The 20,337-nt window shown below is 56.5% G+C and overlaps 2 protein-coding genes across 16 annotated transcripts in view; one reads left to right on the forward strand and one right to left on the reverse strand.

The window, feature by feature from the left end:
- HEMK1 (HemK methyltransferase family member 1) overlaps positions 1–8,729 on the reverse strand; it is a 35,410-nt gene extending 26,681 nt beyond the window's left edge. For 5 of the 8 annotated variants that reach the window (XR_011250945.1, XR_011250943.1, XR_011250942.1 and 2 more), the window contains exons 1-6: positions 8,299–8,727; positions 5,847–6,230; positions 5,461–5,552; positions 5,076–5,169; positions 500–634; positions 124–188 (exon numbers count right to left, since the gene is read on the reverse strand). Coding sequence is in view for 4 of the 8 variants with exons in the window: in XM_069562046.1 (XP_069418147.1) it covers positions 124–188; positions 500–634; positions 5,076–5,169; positions 5,461–5,552; positions 5,847–6,056 (596 nt within the window). In the remaining 4 variants the exon portion in view is untranslated. Of the gene's footprint in view, positions 1–123; positions 189–499; positions 635–5,075; positions 5,170–5,460; positions 5,553–5,846; positions 6,231–8,298 lie in introns of all 8 variants that reach the window. The other 3 variants (XM_069562045.1, XM_069562048.1, XM_069562047.1) reach the window with 3 other exon arrangements.
- Positions 7,995–18,328, forward strand: C19H3orf18 (chromosome 19 C3orf18 homolog). 8 transcript variants are annotated; one of them, XM_069562055.1, is made up of 5 exons: positions 7,995–8,523; positions 11,747–12,108; positions 15,150–15,175; positions 15,698–15,845; positions 17,083–18,328. In XM_069562055.1, the coding sequence occupies exons 2-5, from the start codon at positions 11,875–11,877 to the stop codon at positions 17,161–17,163; spliced, it is 489 nt and encodes a 162-aa protein (XP_069418156.1). In that variant the 5' UTR covers positions 7,995–8,523; positions 11,747–11,874; the 3' UTR covers positions 17,164–18,328. The 8 variants fall into 8 exon arrangements, with proteins under 8 accessions (XP_069418156.1, XP_069418152.1, XP_069418157.1 ...); XM_069562056.1 differs by having other exon boundaries at positions 8,404–8,519; XM_069562054.1 differs by having other exon boundaries at positions 8,470–10,132.
- Positions 18,329–20,337: the final 2,009 nt, after the last annotated feature.

Below are 20,337 nucleotides of genomic sequence, written 5' to 3' on the forward strand. Positions count from 1 at the left end.
ACCCTCACTGCCTCCTCCTTCTTGGGTGTGAAGGTCAGTGGGTTTAATACCTAGACAGGGGTTGAGATCAGGCCCTAAAATCTGACCCCCCTACCTTGACCCTCTGCCCTCAAGCCCACCTACCTCTGAGCATTCTCATGGGTCAGGCAGATGGCGGCTTCTCCCTTATCCACAGCAATGACTCGGCTCTACCGCAAGAACAAGGGTACATGGGAGGCAGGATGTTGAGAGAGGCCAGGCTTGGGGACCAGAGCCCTCCTCAAACCCTCTACTAGAAGAGGAAGGTAATGCTCAATAGCTTTTCCCTCTCTGCGGCCAGAGTCTGGCCAGAGGGAAGGGCATGGGACTTAAGAGGCTGTGGCCATGTGGGCCGGGGCAGGTGTCTTCCTCCTACTTCCCGTTATTTTCCCCTAAGTGCTTCTGACAGAGAGAGGCGGCGGAGGGATCAGCAGGAAGGGCAGCGAGTACCAGTCAGTCTACCCATGCACAGGGGGCTCACCTGGGGAAGCCTGCTCAGCAGGCTGAGGGAGATGGCTCCTGATCCACAGCCTACCTCCAAGATGAGGGGGCTGCTTTCAGCTCCCACCACACGGGGTCCTTGGGTCACCTCCTCCAGCACCCATTCAACCAGCTCCTGCAAGGCAGACAGATCTCAGAGTGGGTGCTGATCTGCCCCTGTGTGAATGGAGGAGGGGGATGACCAAAGCCAGACTGAACTTCATGTCAGCTGGGGCTACGGGCAGGTCACTGTCTGTCTATGTCTCTGCTTCCCTGTCTGTAAATAGGAATATGCTGCTGCTGCTGCTGCTGCTAAGTCGCTTCAGTCATGTCCGACTCTGTGCGATCCCAGAGATGGGAGCCCACCAGGCTCCCCTGACCCTGGGATTCTCCAGGCAAGAACACTGGAGTGGGTTGCCATTTCCTTCTCCAACACATGAAAGTGAAAGTGACGCCGCTCAGTCGTGTCCGACTCTTCACGACCCCATGGACTGCAGCCTACCAGGCTCCCACATCCCTGGGATTCTCCAGGCAAGAGTACTGGAGTGGGGTGCCATTGCCTTCTCCACAATAGGAGCATAGCTAAGGATAACACACCTCACTGGGGACAAATGGAGATTAAACAGAAGCACATTCATGAAGCACTGATCCCATGCATGGTACACCATAGGTGTTCAGTCAGCCCCAGCTAATCCCTTTACAGATAGCCTCTTGTTTTGTGCTTATACCAAAGTTAAGAAACATACTTGATGGTCCCTGGCCACCCACTCTGCGCCTGGCCCTGCTTCTAGAACATTCCCTGTATTAATCTGTTAATTAAACCCTACTGAGTAAACTGAGGCCCACGAGTCAAGGTCTCACCAGGAGGCTGGCCTACAGCTCATGGTGGCCAAGGGGCCAATGTGTCCCCAGCTTCCTCACAGCCTCCCCAGAGGCCCCACGGTCAAAGGGACAGGGAATTCCCTCCAAGAGGGGTTGTGGTAGGGGGGTGATACAGCCTTACCGGAGCCCTGTATCTGAAGGGGACTGTGGCATACACAGGGCATGGGATAAGTGGGCATGGCAGAGTAGGAGGTGCCTAACTACACTGTACCTGCCTTGGTGGCAAGGCAACATTTTCAGACACTGTCGCTCTAGAAACTACAGTTTCAAGTCTCACTCACCTATCTGCCACCTGCAGATTGTGGATGGAAACCAATATAGCATGAAGGTGAGGGTGAAGGGCCGCTGCTGCCCACTGGCCCAAATGTTTCTGAACAGCAGTAGAGTGGGGGCTCAAGGAGCCAGGCATGGAGTAGGAGAAGGGCAGTACAGTCCCTTCTCAAAGGGACCTGTCCTCTGGAAGAGGGCTGGAGAGGGCTCCTTGGGGGCTGAGGACTCCTGGAGTTCCAGGCAGTGTTGGCTCAGGGAATGAGGGGAGGGGTCAGGAAGTGGGTGTTTCCCTCATATGAAAGAGAGCCACTTCCCCTGGGCTCTCTCTCCCGTAACTTTCCTCACTATGGGCCTAGGTCTAGGGTGGGGTGTGCTTCTCCTGCCAGACTAAATGCTCCATAATGCAAAGCCCAGGGGTTATCCCACCAGTGTGTCCCACACGGGCAGAGCTTGGTCCACAGAGAGACCTCTTGGCTACTCCCCAAGGGCTGGGCAAGCTCTCAGTGGCTGCAGGAAGTTACCCTCCAAGCCTCAGACTCCCCTGTCCGTCCAAGTCTCAATGTCAACAGTTACGCCCAACAGGGCAGAGGGCTCCAGATCACTCAGACCCATCTTCCATTTAAGTTCTTCAGTGTTGAGTCCCCAGAAGTACTTCATCCTCCCAGGCACCTCAACCCAGGAGCAAAGCTCACCTGTCCCCAGGGTAGCAAGTCCAAGGCAGGTAGAACTTGGCCAGTGGGTCCAACCTTTCCTATTCCAAGCCCCTTCTGCACCAAACTGCTACCAAAGGGTGAGACAGCCCATCTCCAGCCAGAAAGGGCTTCCCCGCACTTGTTCCCACCATCCCCGTACCAGGCACCACTGGGGAACTGGAGTGCTGGTAGCAAGCTGGGTCCATAGCACTGGGGCCAGCACAGAGACAGCAGTCTAGGGCTGTAGCCAGGAGGCTGCGGTCTCAGTGGTGAGACCAAGTACTGAGCAGCCAGTTGGACAGATGAAACTTGTCAGGAGTGTGAACTTCTCTTGGTTTCCGGGCCATAGACTTACCCTGGCTGAAGAATGACCCCTTAGTCAACCACACTGGCCAGCCACCTCACAGAGACACCCCGACCTCAGAAACACACACCACATGTGTGAATGGCTACCCTGGGCAAGGTATGAATCTGAGAGACTGGGCCGCCAGTGCGCCTCTGCCTCTCTCACACTCCAAACTATGGAGGGATGATTTTGGCTGTAGGACCACCTGAGACACAGTGGGTAGGGGTGGAGATCACTCTTAACAGGTCCAGAAACTCTCTTTCTCACCTAGAAAAGTGCCTCCTCATCTGAGAGTTGGTGGCTCCTTGGAAGAACTGAAAATCGAGCTGGTCACAGGCGCAGGGCACCTTTTCCAGGTGAACAAGGGAAGAATCCAAGAATACAGCAGGACGGGAGCAGAGGGGAATGTGGGAAGGAGGCAAAGAGCGTGCAGCTGTTGGCTCTGCCAGGAGCCACTGCCTCCACAGGATTCCACAGCCCTCAAGAGGTTGGGCCAAGACCTCAGCAGGACCTGGGTGCCAGGAGCACCCACACTGGCATTACATTCTTGATGGGGCAGCCCCAGGAAGGGGGCACTGCCTCCTGTAAGCTAATCACAGACAGGGCATTGAGCCTACCACACCCCACCAGGCTGGGCAGGAACAGTTCACGCTTCCAGCCTTGGGTTTCCTACTGTACATACCAGGCTGGGGACTGTAGCACCTCCCCACCCCCAGGGAAAACCCAACTGGTCAGGCCACATGCCGCCTACAACTCTGCATTTCAGAATTCTGCACCCATCATCAGAAACCACCTTTAAAGGATGGAGAGAACACAAGCAGCATGGCCCCTCCCATGCACTCATTCTCCCCAGTCCTCGCCACAGGCCACGTCCTCTCAAGTTCTTGGTAAGGCACCCCCTGATGCGGCTTTACACTGGGGCAACCTGGCAAGTTCTGAGAAATGTGTGTACAGTGAGGCAAGGACCTGGCCTCCCCACCGCAGCCTCCCTCCTCTCCCTCACCTCCCCCACCCTTGACAGCAGAGCCACTCTTCTGGCCCAGATCCACCCAGGAAAGGCGGGGGGTGGGGGGGGCCACATGGGAACCGGAAGTCCACACCCAACACTCAGAACCCTGAAATATGCAGTTGGTGCCAGGTCAGCTCTGAAGGGACTTAAAAGTCATCGGGGTAGCTTCCTTCCAATGCCCTGACCCTGGGCAGCCTCAGGGGATGGTGAGTGACCTCATGGCCAGATGCTACACACTTGGAGGAGCGACAGATTGCCCCCCCCCCCCCCCAAAGCCTGCAGGTAGCAGGCCCATCCTGCTTCGGCTCTGCACCCATCCCAGCTCATCCAGTCCCAGATGGGGCAGCCCCTGTGAGGGAAGGGGCCCTGACCCAGGAGACAGGATGTCCGAGTGCTATCTCATGCCCCCTGCCCAGGCAGCCCTGTGACCTCAGCAAGGTCTCAGACTCCCTATTGTCTCTGCCCTGACACTGGGCGGTAAGGTGAGGACCTGGCCTCCCAGCCACATGATGTAGAGGGCAGTGGGGTCAGAGGGTTCCTCGGCTGACGGGGAGGCTAGGAAAGTGAGGAGGGGCTCTGGGTCCCTGGCTGGAGCAGGTGGATGAGGTTCCCCAGAAATGGGTGTGCCTCTTCTCAGAACCTGGTGCCCTCTGACTTGCCTATCCACCCCCACTGTGCTACCCTGCCACCTGTTCTGCTCTCTCTGGCTCCCAGCTCTGCCACCTACAAGGTGAGGGGAAGCCCAAGACCCTAGAAAGCATTTCTCCCAGGATTAAGGGGCCTCACCTCCAGAAAGCATGTTGGGACCACACATTCCTCAGTCCTAGTAAACTGAGAAACACAGGCAGCGATCTGACTAGAAAGTGGATGGAAAAGGTAAAAGGATTCGAACTATTCCCTGGTCTGGAAGCCCAACCCTCTCATTATCTGGGTCCAGAGGGGGCGAGTGGTAAGCTCCCCGAGGTCACAAAGCTGCCCCAGGCTTCTAGGTGTTCAGCGGGAGCCCTCTCCACTCCCCCCTGCCTCCTGAGGAAGAGGAGGCACTTGTTTCCCACGGGTTCAGTTGGCTATGGGCCCATGGGACACCTCCTAGGGAAATGACAGGAATAGGCTGAGCACTTGGTGGGCAGCACTAGTTGGGCCATCGTGAGCCACTGACAGCCAAGGGCTGGACAGTGGCCTGGGAAGTGATGACAATCAAGGAGGCCAGCAAGAGACCTCTTTCCTTTTGGCCCCACCAATCCAGCCAGCCAGGAAGAGCACTGTCTCTAAGGGATAGCAATAATGGGGCCCCGGCGCCCCCTGGTGGAAGTCTGGGACAAGACAGGCACCCTGAACCCCTTCACCCCATCCTGTCTAGTCCAGCGGGCACACCTACCTCCGTTTCTGGCCTAGGGATGAAAACTGGGGGTGCCATCTTCAGATTGAGACCCTGAAAGTCCCATTCACCAAGGATGTATTGCACAGGCATCCTGCAGAGGGGGAAGGTGATCATCAGTGCCAGCAAATGGACCAACAGGGCCCTGTCTCGGTTGGGATACCACTGTGGCCAAAGGTGTTAGGTAGGGTCACGCCTCCTGTGCCCTGGAACTCCTAACCAAGCCCATCTTCTTTCTATTTACTACCTCTCTCATCACCCTCATCCCAATACCTTCCGAGTCCTTGGACACTTTCTTCCTCCTTGACCATGAATTTGGTGGGGCTGGAGGAAGCTGGACCCTGCTCCCCACACAGAGCCCTCAGGTTTGGTCCATGGCACTCACCGTTGCAACCGGTAGCTACCCAACTCCTGGATACACTGTAGCTGCCAAGGGGTTAGGGGTTGGGTCCAAAGTCCTGGCCTCAGGCTCTGAAACTGACCCACAGAGATCATGAGTGGCTGGCTCCCCTGACCCAGGTTTCTTTTGTTGATGATGCCGGTGGGTCCAACACTGGCCACCCTGGTCATCCCTGAAGCCCTGGTGCCTGGCACACACTGTAATGGTTTCTTGGATGGATGACTTAAGTATTTGTTTAAGACATTCCTTCAGAAAAATCCCACCATTCTCAGCTCAGCACTCTCAGTGGAGTGGAAAAGGCTGGATATTCCTTTCCCGGGGCCTCCCTCCTCCCACTTCCTGCCCCCCCCCCCCCCAACACTGCACTTAACTGTTTTGGCTCCAAGGACATGAGCCACGATGTACTCACTGGATTCCCGGGCCTCAGGGATGCCCTTCTCCTCAAAGACCGCTGTCCAGTGGCTGACCACTTCAGTGGCACTCAACAACCCAACTGGAGGCTGATGGGGTTGCCATGAGCTGAAGGCGCAGCCCCAAATGCCTTTCCTCCACCCCAGGCCAGAGAGAAGGGCCCTCAGCATTCTGCCCTGATGCTCCACGTCTCAGGGAAAGGATCCCTTGAATACTTCCCCGAGGTGCCCAAGTCTTTCTTGTGATGTCAGCTGCTGAGGATGGTGACTGGCCTCAGCTGGAAGGAGATGGAGTGGTCACAGGCTCTGGGTCCTCAGTATGGCTGGTCCTCAGACGCGGCTGCCCTGGAATAGAGAAGGAGAATCAGAGCAGCAGCTGAGCCTCGCGGGACTCTCTTCTCTGACCTGTTGCCTATGAGAGGGCATACTTTGCTGTTCCCTATATTCAAAAGCAGCGACATTACTTTGCCGACTAAGGTCCGTCTAGTCAAGGCTATGGTTTTTCCTGTGGTCATGTATGGATGTGAGAGTTGGACTGTGAAGAAGGCTGAGCGCCGAAGAATTGATGCTTTTGAACTGTGGTGTTGGAGAAGACTTGAGAGTCCTTTGGACTGCAAGGAGATCCAACCAATCCATTCTGAAGGAGATCAGCCCTGGGATTTCTTTGGAAGGAATGATGCTAAAGCTGAAACTCCAGTACTTTGGCCACCTCATGCGAAGAGTTGACTCATTGGAAAAGACTCTGATGCTGGGAGGGATTGGGGGCAGGAGAAGGGGACGACAGAGGATGAGAGGGCTGGATGGCATCACTGACTCGACGGACGTGAGTCTGAGTGAACTCCAGGAGTTGGTGATGGACAGGGAGGCCTGGCGTGCTGCGATTCATGGGGTTGCAAAGAGTCGGACATGACTGAGTGACTGAACTGAACTGACTCCATTTTATACCCTCACCCACCTATTTGAGTTTTCTTGCCTTGGTCAGTGATATTTTCTTCAGGTCTTTGGCTCAAGTGATCCGAATCCATGGTTCAGTCCCTGATAATAAATGGGCTGGCAGGCTTCGCGTTTGGAGAGATCTATTTGACCCAGAGAATGTGACCTTGGGAAACTCATTATTTCTGAGCTTTAGTTTCCTCCTCCATACAGGAGAGGAAAGAAGTAACACAAACTCCCTGGTGAGCAGTGCCTCAATCAATGAATGTCAAGGGCCTGGGAGGCATCTCAACACACAGAGGGAGTCAATGCTCTTAACTAGTATTACTAGGGGAGAAGACTGCTTTTGCCTGGGAGTTTTGCTTCCGACATTTAGCATGTACTGTCACTGATTTGCGGGCTTCCCAGGTGGAGCTAGTGGTAAAGAACCTGCCTGCCAATGTTGGAGATGTAAGAGGCGCAGGTTGGATCCCTGCGTTGGGAAGACCCCCTGGAGGAGCGCAGGGCAGCCCACTCCAGTATTCTTGCCTGGAGAATCCCATGAACAGAGGAGCCTGGCAGATAACAGTCCACAGGGTCACAAAGAGTTGGACACAAACAGATTTAGCACACATACACATCGTTGACTGGTATGCTGAAAATCATCCCTCCATCCAATTTAACCCATGGTCCTAAACACCAGCATAAACTGCCAACTAAAAATCTGACAATTTGTTGGACCTCCCTGGTGGTCCAGTGGTTTGGAATCCGCCAGCCAGTGCAGGGGACACAGGTTCAATCCCTGGTCAGGGAAGATCTCTCATGCCATGGGCCAACTAAGCCAACGAACCACAACTACTGAAACCCGCACGCCCGAGAGCCTGTGCTCGGCAACAAAAGAAGCCACCACGATGAGAAGCTCCCCCCCTCCACTGAAACAAGAGAAAGCCTGAGTACAACAAGGAAGACCCAGGACCCAGCGGAAACAAAAATAAAGACACAAATAAATAACTTTTAGATGACAATTTTTGTTAACTTTATATTAAAATATATATTATATTACATTATATATCGCAAATTATATTATATATCACCAACACATTTAGCTGAAGATTTCAAATCAGTGGCTTCCTTTCCTCTTACAAAGACCTGGTTTCAAACTAGCCTTTATTAAACAACTGTTAGGTGCCGCTCTTCAGAGACAAGCAGCAAGGAAAAGAAGACTGCGGACGGGAAGCAACCTGCCCAAAGCTACCCAGCTAGTAACCGTTCCAGGCAAGACACAAATCCTTCGGACTCCTGAGGCAGCTCTGACTACCAGAGTGCGGCCCAAGGAGCAGGGGAGGCCTGAAGTCAGGCGCAGCTTCTTCCCTCCCAGTTCTCACGGAAAGACTGCCTCTAACCAAGCCTGTTTCTCTATCTGTACAACGGGGACATAGACTTTCTGAGGAAGGCTACCAGCACTCTGAAGAACTCGACGTCTCGAGGGTGTTGCTCATACCTTTCTAATAGGCTACTCCACTCTCCCGCCATCCTGAAGAAACTGCCGCGGGTTCGACTCCCGGATGTGCATAACCCGGATGTGAGCGCCCTCCCGAGAGGCTCTGCTTCCGGGGTTGGTTCAACTGAGAAAGGGCTCGGGTGGATTCCGTCGACCAGCTCCAGGGTTCCTAGAGCCGCTGGGTTGCACCTCGGACGCCCCTGCGGGCCAGTGGCGGCGGGGTGGGTATGAACGCTTTGCACACTATTTCCGCAGGCGCACGGTGGGAAAGGGTGGCGTTGTGTTAAGGTTGCTCCCCAGTCTTCCTGAAGGTCACAGCAGGAATACGGCTTTAGCCTGCGGTGTCTGGTACCGACTCCGGAGTTGTGTAGGCCGCCCGAACGGAGGCGTGTCATCAGCTGGCCAGGAGTTCAAGGGATCGGGCGCTATGCGCAGGGGCGTGGCCTAACATAGACCTTGTACGGGTAGAGCGGCACGTGGGTGTAGCCCAGTGTTGGGGGCGGGCACTAACTTGAGGAGTGGCATCCAGTGTTCAGGACCTGGACAGGACCAGTGTCCAGGACCAGGTGGCGACTGGACCCCAGGGCCGCTCTTGACCCTCTAACCCCGTTTTAGGGTTTGGAGCAGGCAGCTCTAAATTGGAAGTATTAGTAGACCAGGGTTTGAATCCTTACTCATCGGGGGGGCTTTGTCCAGGTCCTCTCTGTGTGCCTCAGTTCCTCTTATAAAATTCATGGCAGGGTCTCTCAAGTGTGGCCTGCCAATGCCACTCCCCTCTGCCCTCGAGTCTATTGTTAACTAGATCACTGTTGACTAAACTACTGTTAAACATACAGTTTCCGAGGCTCCGTCCCAGACCCGGGGATCTGTATCTGTAACAAGCTATTAAAAAGCGATCCCCATAAGTTCCTATGAAAACCTGAGAATTAGAAGGTATCTGAAAGCTCCTCATTGTAGAGATGATCGCACTCTGGATGGAGGGGTATATATAGGTTTTCCTGGGTCCAGGTGCCCAGTAATTCCTCTCCAATAATAATACCATCCCATCTCCCTATTTCTCTGAAAGATGCCTCATTTCTAGCCAGAGGTGGGTACCGTTTGCCAACAGTGCTCACACCAGAGCCCATCTGAGCAAGAAGCTGAGAGCCAGGGAGGAGAAGCATCTTGCTCTATTTCACCAAGCTAGTAGAGCGTCCAGCCAGAGTTCAACGCTGGCTCAAGGACTCCTAGTTTGGTGCTCTCCCCAAACCTGCGCCCACCTGCCTTTGGGGAGCGCGAGTCTGTCCGGGTGGAGGTGAAGCCTGGGCTAGCCGGTGGCCAGAGTTCTGTCCTTAAGAAAGGCCTGGCCGCCCACAGTCCCCCGCGCGATTCTACATGGGCCAGGGAGAATGAGCAGTGGTCTGCAAGAACTGCGACCCGGCTCCCGCTCTCGCTGGGGGCAGAGCCAGATCTGAGCGGCAGGCCAGCGGACCAATGCAGAGCCGGCTCTGGGCCTGACAGCCAATCCGGGGCCGGGGGCGCGGGGCTGGCAGGGAGGAGAATAGCTGGAGCATCGCGGAGACGCTAGGCTGCTGGCCTCAGCCCCACCCCCGCGGTGGGTCCCGGCCCGGCCTGTCCCTGTCCAGGCTGGCAGAGCTAGCGCTCGGCTGTGGGCGGTGCGACGTCACAGGCACAGCCCAGGAGGTCCACCCAGGGAGGGCGGACCTCGGGTCGGACTCGCCGCCCCCTACCCTAGGACCTGGGGGGGTCTTCCCCCTAACCTTGCCCCCGCCTCCTGCCGGTCGCCACCACCCCTAACCTCTCCGGCTGAGCTCGGCGTCCCAGAGAGGATTAAGTAAGTGCTGAGGTCGCCGCTTCTGTGCAAGAATGGAGGAATCAGAGGGACGAAGGTGGGGATGGGGATTGGAGTAGCGAGGAATGATGAACCTGGTGGAGAACGGTATGTGGGTTCTCGGAGGTCGTAGCGCCCAACCCTTTTCCTCCCCATTCCTTCTCTTGCTCTTTGGAACGTGAGACAGTCCTGAACAGTGATGAGCAGGGCCCTTTCCCTCCTTTGGAAGGAAAAATAAACAGAGCCCCAGAGCAAGTGTTAAGGGTCTGGCCCAAGGTCACATCTCGGAGTCAGTGGCAGAACCAAGAAAGAACCTGGGACTCCTGACAAGCCCAGCCTACCTAGAGGCAGAGGACAGAGAGCGGCGATGAGCCTCTCCCATCCCGTGTTTCTGTGCCAGCCTTGCCCCTTCCTAAGGGGCCATCCTGGGTGTGTGTGCCCACCTCACACACACCCATGCACCCACATGGGAGGCATCCCACATATACCCATGAGCTGGCACACAGCGTGTGTATGCAGCCATGATCTGTGCATTCCTCCTCTCCCTAGGCCTGCCTTTCTGCAGTTTGGCTGGGACTTCTTCCCACTCCGTCTTATCCAGGGCCTTTTGGCCTGGGAAGGCCAAAGTCACAGCCTGGACTGGGCATATCACCCACCCTCTGCTCCCAAGGGAAGAGGGAAGGGTAGGAGAAGTCATCTCAGAGTGGGAGCTCCATTCTTACCTCTGAAGATTCACTCTCCTTGACTGTCTCCTGGTCCCTGGCAGCCTCTGGCTCCCCTGTAGGGGTCCAGGGACCCAAGAGCCTACAGAGAAAGCCCATCAGAGGCCCTGAATTATTCCTTTCTCTCCTTCTTGTCTTCTGGCCTTGCCACACCTGTCCCTGCCCTCCTTCCAAGCACGGGCTGGACGACACACAGCAAAGTGGGTGCAGGGGCTTCTGTGGCCCCCCTTTCCCAAATGGAGTGACCAGAGTGAGAAGAGCTTACACTTACTGGGTGCTTACTGTGGATAAGGGTTGTCTGAGCTAAGTCATTTCTAGGGACTACTTCATTCTGATATGTCAGTGACCCTCTCACCCTTTCTGTGAGGGAGGTGCCCTTAATGCCTACAGCTTAGACTCAGGGAAACTGAGACAGCGAGAGGTGGTTGACTTGCCTAGGGTCATTCAGTTAAGTAGCTTGAACCAGAATTCACAGACAGGCTTGTCTGATCATTGTGCAAGGAAAAAGCTGCAGTTTTTTTTTGTTTGTTTGTTTGTTTTCTCCAAGCAGGAGGTGAGGGATGGCAGGGGGTGGGACGTATGAAGTTGAAGAGTGTGGGGAGTAGGGGCTGGGGTGGAGAGTGGACTTTTTCTTTCAAGCCTCCCCACTACCTTTCAGATTTTCCAAGTATGATCACTGTGATCACCTTACCCACAAAGAGGGGGCAGGGCTTCATTTTCATGTCCCTAAATGCAAGTGGGATCTATAATATGAAGACATATCCCGATGGTCCCTGAACTTTCCCTTGCCCTCAAACTTTGATTTCCCCTGTGCCTTCAGAACTTAGGGGAACTTTGTCTCACCACAGAGTCCCGTCCTCAGCCCCCTGTTTTGTTTTTTTTTTTTTCTTTCCAGCACCCACGGAGCTCCCTTTCAAGGACGTGGCCCCCTGTATGGGTAGTGGGGGCCACAGGTTGGGACACCCTCGGTGTCAAAAGTGAGTGGGCAGGTTGGCTGACCACAAGCAGTCTCTCAGCATCAGCATGGACTCCAGGATCCCATCTGCTCGGGGCTGGATCAGCAGCCGCCCACCCACCTCTGAGTCTGACCTGGAGCCTGCCTCAGACGGGCCAGCTTCCGAGACCACCACCCTCAGCCCAGAAGCCACCAGCTTTAATGACACCAGAATCCCTGACGTGGCTGGTGGCACCGCCGGCGTGGGCACAATGCTTCTGTCCTTCGGGATCATCACCGTCATCGGCCTGACTGTGGCCATGGTGAGAGCTGGGGCAGACTGGGGTTGGCCCACATGGCTGTCACTTGGCAGAAGCGTGATCAGCAGTTAGATTTTAGAGAATCTAGTCAGAACACAATGGTCTGTTAGTGATAGTACAATCCTTCCCTTTCCCAAGGATTTGTTTATATGGGGGCCCAGAGACCAGAGGGGCTGCCTCCAATCAGAAGAAAAAGAAAAAAAAAGCTGGGTCGTGAAGGCCATGTAGGAGTTGGGGTGGAGGATGTTTCAGATGTTTCAGATGGAGGGTCTTGATGGGCAGAAGTGTGGAAGCAGACAGCAGGCTCTGTGAGCAGTGAGCAGGACAGCGAGGCAAGTGAGCATGGGGGCCTTACAGGAGTAGAGACCAGAAGATAATTGGGAAAGATCATGGGCTGCAGGGTCTGGATAGGATGCTCTGGGCACAGCATCGTGCTGGCAGTGTTCATTCATTCACTCGGCAATTATTTCATGGGCACTTGCCCTGGATCAAGCCTTCAGGACCACAGGGATGAGGGAGAAAAGGTTCTGCAGTTCTTACAGGGAGTGAGAGATAAATACAACCAAAGGTGCCAAGGGTAGCCCATACGGACTGGCTTGGGGAATCGGGTGGGGATTGGGGGCCTTCCTAGACTGGGTGGTCAGGGACAGCTGAGGAGGCAACATTAGGGTTGAGACCTCACAATGGAGACCTGGCCCCAGTGTCACAGGAAGGGCAGAGTGGGACAGGGATCAGGGCAGAGATGAGCTGGGCTGAGGCTCCAGGTGATCCCCCTGAGAGTGGATACAATGCTTCCAGATCTGGGATCTGCTGCTGAAAATATGGTCTCTCCCTTGGGAATTCCCTGTGGTCCAGTGGTTAGGACTTGGTGCTTTCACTGCTGTGGTCCCGGGTTCAGTCCCTGGTTGGGAACTAAGATCCTGCAGCCAAAAAAAAAAGACATGGACTCCCTCTTTAAGAGGATGCATGGACACTCAGAATGTCACCAGGGAGAGTGCGTAAACTGAAACCTGGAAGGGCAGGGGTGCACTGTAGGTCCCCCAGCAGGCCCGGCAATGGTGGCATTTGGCCTGCTGCCCCTCATGGGCTCTGACAGCCGGCCTAAGACCTAGGAGCATGTTGCTCTGACAAATAGGGCTGTGGATGGTCCATCATGGCTGGAGCTGCTGGTAAACCATGGTTACCATATGGGCCCCACAGGCTCCGGATCGCTGCCAGGGAGCAACTGCTGTCCAGCAGGCAGGGCCAGGACATAGCACACAGAGCAAGGCCAGGGCCTGCACAGGCTTCTGGGGCAGGGGCAAGGCAAAAGGCCAATGTTTGGCACCCACGTGGTGGTTAAACAGGCAGAGCCACCAGAACCTCAGGGATAAAGCAGGGGCTAGACCCAAAGATTTCATCCTGGGAACTTGGGAAGACTTCCTTACTCTTCATTCTGGAGGCACATTCAGAGGGCCAGGGTGCATGGCTTTATGTCCCAAAGCAGAGAGATAGGGAGCTTATGGGGCAAAGGCAGTGGAGGGCAGAAAACAGCTCCTGGGCCAGGGCCAGGTCCAGAGAGGTAGGTTCCTTGAGTAGTAGGGAATCTGCCTTCATGCCAGCCGTGAGCCAGGCCATGCTGTGCACAAGGAGGAGCAAATCAGTGCCAGGCAGTATGCCTCACATCAGAGGAGCAGTGCTGGAGGGCTTCCTGGAAGAGGTGGGGCTGCAGCTCGACAGTGAAGGGTGGGAAAGATTTGGAAAGGAAGATGTGTTGGGGGAAGGTATTATTATTTGGGGCAGAAGGAGCAGCAAGGATGAAGGGTGGAGACTGGTTCTAGCGTCTCTTGAAGATCCTTCTGTATCACAGGCCATGGGGCAGGGCAGGGAGTGCAGACCACTGGGGCTGGAGCTGCTGGTTCAGGGCAGGCAGGGGCTGGGCCAGAGACCTGGAGCTCCTGTCACCTCCCACTCAGAGGAAAGCAAGGGGCCTGCTCACATCCTGGGGGTGGAAGGAGGAGCAAGGGGCACCTCAGTTTCTTTCCACCTTTGGCGTCCCCCAGGAATGAGCAGCAGGAGGAGCTCTGGGCCAGGCTGGAAACACCAGATTCAAGCTGTGAATGAGCCACCAAGAGTATAGGAGCCACGGCAGATTTAGGACAGACTCTTGGAACAGGGCTTTCCCCCAGGCAGAAGTGGTCATGTTCCTGGGAGTCAAAACACACCAGTTTAGGGATGAGCAAGATGGTGGCAGATGTCCTTGGGGTCCCTGCCCAGGTGGTCACCCGTGTCTCACCCCCGTCCCCCCTTCCTCCCTACCTCTTTCCTCCCCTCCTCCTGCCTGCTCCCCCCTCCCCCCTCGCCCCCACTGCCCTGTACCAGGCTTTCCTGCTCCAGCCCGGAGCTCTTGGGTCCAGATGTTTTCTCAGGCTGCCCAGGCCTGTATCTCCAAGTCTGTACAATGGTGGGTGAGGACCCAGGGGTCTTCCTAGGTTCCTCCAGCATCAGGGTTCAGGAGTTTGGTCTGGGCTGTTGTCTAGGGCCTCAGGTCCTCCTCCTCAACCCCTTTCCACTGAGGACCATCAACATCCCCGGAAACCCCAGTAACCCAGACCAGAGCCTTGCCCAGAGCCACTGCCCTGCCGAGTCTGGCCTCTGCCTGTCGCCTGTACTTTTTACCTATACATGGGGAAAAGTATTGTGCCTGGGGACAGTTGAGAGGATGGGGTGTGCTGAAGTCCCCTCCCCATCCCCACCCTCCACCCACTTCAGCCCTGAGGAGGCTGAGGCAGGCATTGAGTGGCTGGAGCCGCTGTCAGTACTGGCAGGGTGGGCCCGTGAGTCCCCAGGCCAGGCTTGACTGTGGTTTTCCCAGGCGGGGCTGCCCCCCACCTCTGATTCTCTGCAGCATCTCGTAAATGCCAAATGGGGTAGGAGGTATGTGTCCATGGGATGGGGTCACTGAGGACAGGGGTCCTAGAGGCCTCCCATTCATCAGCCTCCGTGTGTCCCCTGTCCTAAGGACTCCTTCCCTGGCCATCTGATGCTGCCTCCCTCTCTTGCAGGTTTTGTACATCAGGAAGAAGAAGAGGTAACTCCCTGGCTGCCCCCAAGACCGAAGCCCATGGGCTGTGCTGGGCTGGACTCTAGAGATGCGGGTGGGGAAGGAGAGTCCTCCCACCATGAAGGTCCCTCTCCCTAGTCAGGGAGTCAGGGTCCCTCCTGCCCACTCAGGATTGGGGGTGACCACTTTCCCTTGGGGAGAGCTGAGCCACCCTTGCCCTGCTGCCATTGACTCCCCTTTCCCTACCCCAGGCCCCCCCAGAGGCTGTGGACCACACAAGCCCCTGGCTTAGGCAGTCCCCATGCTCCCCACGGATGACAGCTCTGTGACCCTTGGCCCCATCTGGTCCCAGGAGTGGGTAACTCTCAGTCCCAGGCCACCCATCTGAGGGGCAGAAATGTGCGCAGAAATGTCTTTCACTGAATCCCAGGGAAAAATTTAGGACCATAAATAGGACTGTGTCTGTGGATCCGCAGGCAGGGCCTGGAGGGCTGGTGGGAGGGGAAGGGCCTGCTCTCAGCCCCCAGCATTCTCTGCCCCCACCCCCAGGCTGGAGAAGCTACGCCACCAGCTCATGCCTATGTACAACTTCGACCCCACGGAGGAGCAAGACGAACTGGAGCAGGAGCTGCTGGAGCATGGGCGGGACGCTGCCTCCGTGCAGGCCGCCGCCGCTGGGCAGGCCATGCAGGGCAAGGTGGGCGCTGGCAGGCTCCTCCACCCAGCCCACAGGCCACTCGCGGCTCTCCCGCCCCACCCTCTGTCCTTTCCCGGGCAGCTTTCTAACACCTGCCGTGTGGTCAGGTGGCAGCTATATGGGCTTTGTCAGGTTGGATTAGAAACGGGTAGAATTGCTCCTTGGCCCCCCACAGATCACCGCACAGCCAGGCCGGGGCAGCCTTGGGGTCCAGCCGGCTCTGCCCCTGATCACCTGGTCACCTGGGAAGGTCCATTGGCCTCTCTGAGCCTCAGTTTTCTCATCTGCAAGTGAAAAAAATACCCTGATTCTTGCCTTGGGTGCACCCTTGAAACTAGGGGGAAGGCAGGAGGGAATGTTGGGAGGCTGAGACCCTGGGTTCCTCTGCTTCCTGAGATCGCATGCTGAGCGAGGTTTCACTGGGGTCAGATTCTGGCACCTCTGAGTAGACCAGTGGGTTCCCAGTAACTGGCAGACCCCAGGCAGGTGTAGACCCTGGGCAGATACCTCCCGTATCCACAGAGTTGGGTACCTGTGTGGTTATCCTGCCAGAGGCACTGGGCTGCCCAGCCACTTGCCAGCAGTCCCTGAGATGTCCGGGGGCCAGAGCCCCATGGAGAGACCTGGCCTCTCTGGACCATGATGCCTGTTTGCATCCCTCCTGGCCTTGATCCCACAGATTGCTAAGGAGTCTAGCCCCGCAGAGGCAGCTTTGGGAGACTGGATTCAGGAAGAGTGGAGACTGGGAGTCAGAGACCCTCTGGTTTGGCTACCAGTTCTGTGTACCTGGATCAGGACTCACACCCCTTTGAGATATTCAGAATATTGGGCTGAGAATCTCTGTCCACCCAACTCTTGGGATGACTGACCATTTGACAGTCGTTTCCTGGGCACCCCCTTGTGCCAGCCCTTGTGCTGCAGCTTTGGGGCTTGGGGTACAGAGGTGAGCCCCCTCTGCTGGGAGAAGGCGGTACCTGTGTAATTAATCCTGGGACCCCAGGGAAAGTGCTGCCTCTGGCTGAGAAGGTAAGACGAGCTGGGGATGGCTGTCAGGAGGAGTCATGGGAGGAATCACTTGAGTCAGGTCATATTTCTTGGCTGAGCTTATGGGAGGGCATTCCAGGCAGAAGGCATAGTGGGTGCCAAGTGCAAGTAAGCAGCAGAGGGTGAAGGTGACTGGGTAAGAGAGGGCCTGGCCTCAGTCAAGGTCCCTGATGCCCCGACTGTCTCTGTGCAGACCACGCTCCCCTCTCAGGGCCCAGTGCAGAGGCCCAGTCGGCTGGTGTTCACCGATGTGGCCAATGCCATCCACGCATGAGTAGCCGGTGGATGGGCCTGGACCTCTGATGAAGACATCCGCTGCATGGCCCACAAAGCCACCCACTCCAAGATCACTAAGACCGACTCTCAGGACCTGCCCTGCCGAGGCCCCAGCTGTTCTGAGGACCCAGCTGCTGACTCTCCAGGCTCTAAAAGGGGCCTCCCCAGTGACCCCCGGCCAGGAGGAGGTCTGTCCATGTGACGGGGATCCACGAGGTCTTCCAGCCACCCCTTCCCGTTGGCCGGCTATGGGCTAGGTCCAAGCTCCGGGGAGAGCTGCGGGGGAGGGGAGACGGGGGAGCAGGCGCGGAGGGACGTGGGGACAGACCCGCAGCAAGGCCCCCTGCATGTACATCACCGTGCCCACCTGCAGACGCGCGCCTGGGCGAGCACGGCGGGCAGGATGGAGACCCCCGCACTGGCTCCACCCTCCCACTGACCCCCACCCCAAGGCACGTAGAGGAACATCAAGCGGGCCACCCCTTCTCTGCCATCAGCGTTCAGGGACTGGAAGGAGAGGAGAAGCGGAGCCAAGGGTCCACTGCCCACTGCGTCTCTTCACCGGGCTCTACGAGCCAGTAACCAGCTTCGGGAACAATCCCCTTGTCTTAGTGTTTATTGGGGATCCAGGGTTGGGGATAGAGGCTGCCGGTCTGGGGGCAGCGGTCACGGGTTGCAAGATCTGACTGCCTGAAACAGGGTGGGGATGGCCCCTTGCGAAACAGAAGAGACCTAGTCTGGGTTTTGATCACCTTTGGTCTGCCCACCCTGCGCCCCGAAGGAATTCTGCCAGTCTGGGGCATCTGGGTCAAGCCAGACCCCAAGCACCTGGCGCGGCTCCGCAGGGCACGCATGCGCACAGGAGCATGCCTGCGCCCCGTCTTGCCCAGCCTCGTCGCCGCTGTCCTCCGCTGGTTGGAGCGGACGCGAAGGCGGCAGGTACGAACCCTCTGTTGGACAAATACCACCCTCAGGATGTGAGGGCCTAGGAGGCCTTCGTGGGGAAGGTTCTGGATTTATTTCCTCCTCTAGATGCTATAAATACGTTAGCATTGGAGCCAACTGGAGGGCTGCGGGTAATTTGGGATGCGCAGAAACTGTAATTTAACTCACAGCATCTCCATGTGAGAGCATTAAAGATGTAATTAAGACGTTTACACAAAGAGAGTGTGAGCCTGTGACACTGAGGGTATGAAACCCCAGCAGGGGTGGGATGGGTGAGGGGCTGGGAGAGGGTGTCGCTTGGATCCCAGCCCTAAGGAGGCAGCCCGGCTGTCTTTCCTTGATCTGTCCAATGACATGCCTCTAGTGCTGAGTTCAAGGCTGTTCTGGGGCCTTGAACCTCAGCTGTGGAATGTGTCACCATGCCTGCTATCCCCTTGATTGGAGAGCCAAGTGGACAGGAACTATGGGACCAGAGGAGGGAGGGGGCTTGAGACCCATAGAACCTGTGTCTGAAACACAAAAGAGAAAAAAAATAATGTGTTTTTTTCCAAAGCACAGGGTTGCAGTGGTGGGTGAGCGGGAACCCACCTGCAGGGCTCAGAAGGGTTTGAAGGGTTTGGTCACTGGGGTGACCAAATGCCCTTGTTTTCTCAGGACTGCACGGCTTTAGCATGGAACAATCTCAAACCAGGACTTTAAGTGACGTCCAGACCCTCCGCTAAAGAACGGAGCCTGCAGGCTGGCATAAATAGAAACAGGAAGGGTGAACCCCAGTCCCAGGGTGGAGGGCTGAGCTGGAGGCAGGAACTCCTGGACAGGGCCCTGGGTGACAATGGGGCCCCCAAGCACCCCATGGGCCTCCCACACTGGGGTCAGGCAGCCGGCCCTGTTGGTGACGACCCTGGTCTTGTGGAGGGGTCTTCTTCCCTCAGCAGACTGGCAGAGGATTCCCGAGGGTGAGGGTTTTGGGTGCGTGGGCTATGCACCCCCATCTAGCTGGATAGCCCCTCAGCCCAAGAAGGTGAGAGCCACAGAAAACCAAGGTCTGAGGGACCCTAAAATCGTGCCTGTGGAGTAAAGTGGGCCCCGGGGCCCAGGGCCCAGGATGCGGGCTCCAGGAGGAACCCGCCACCATTCTCTCCTCCTGCCTGCCCCAGGCCCCAGTCCCGGCCGGTGGGTCTGGCGAGGTGACGGACACAGGACCACTTTCTGGGGGTGACAGGAGCCACTTCCTTCCCTTTCGTCCCCTCACAGTCACCCCCTCTTCCCTTCCACCCACCTTCTGATTTCTAGCTTTTTCTCAGTCCTGGAGAAAAACCAAATTCCCCCCAGAGTTCCCAGGCCTTCCACAGAACATGGGATCAATAAACATTGGGATAAAAGGCTCCTGGTGACGTGTCCTTGTGCCCATGGCCTAACGGGTTGACCAGAACTCTCTTCACCACCCTCACCAGACAGATGGTGTGACAGTGTCACAGGGCTGCCGTTCTTGCTCCTGTGGTGACTGTTACAAAGGGGCCTGGGAGCTGCTCCCTGGCCCCCCACCTTTGCATGCACGTAGTATGTGAAGCCTCCCCTTGGGCAGTGACCAGGGCTTCAGGCAGAAGCCACGGCAGTTCGCAGTGGGTGGTCCCAGGGTGGACGTGGACCGATGCCTGCAGAGGAGGCCATCTTGTTTAATCAAGTAAAGTGTCAGCTTCGAGTCAAAGTGGATAAGTAATCCTGTTGCCTGGGCTGCTGGCAGATGCCAGGGACGCCTTCAGAATATAGAGGGAAGTTGTGGGGGTGAGCCCAGAAACTCCTGTAGAGCAGTCTGACCTTGTAATGGATTCCTTCCAGAAACATCACTGAGCTCCACCCTTTGGGGTTGGGGGAGGGCAGCACCAGCGTAGTCTCTGCAGTGCCGGCTGAGATGGGAGGGAACATATGTCAAACAGGAAGAAAGGATGAGTGTGTGTGTGTGTTTGATGCGTATCCACACACACTCTGTCTGTATCTTTACATCCACATCTACATGAAAAAGAGGGCAGGAGGAGGGTCCAGTGTGCCTGGGGGTGTTCAGACGCTGGCAGCACATACTGCCACCCTGTCCTGTCCGGCTGCACCCCACAGCAGCCTCGGGGTGAAGGGCCTCGGCTGAGTATCTGAGGGAACCCCAGGAGCCACTGTCCTGGCCTCTGAGGGCTCAGGACAGGGGGCAGCTCTAGCCATGGGCACCCATGGTCAT

The sequence above is a fragment of the Ovis canadensis genome, chromosome 19 (assembly GCF_042477335.2).
Source record: "Ovis canadensis isolate MfBH-ARS-UI-01 breed Bighorn chromosome 19, ARS-UI_OviCan_v2, whole genome shotgun sequence".
NCBI classification, from domain to species: Eukaryota; Metazoa; Chordata; class Mammalia; order Artiodactyla; family Bovidae; genus Ovis; species Ovis canadensis.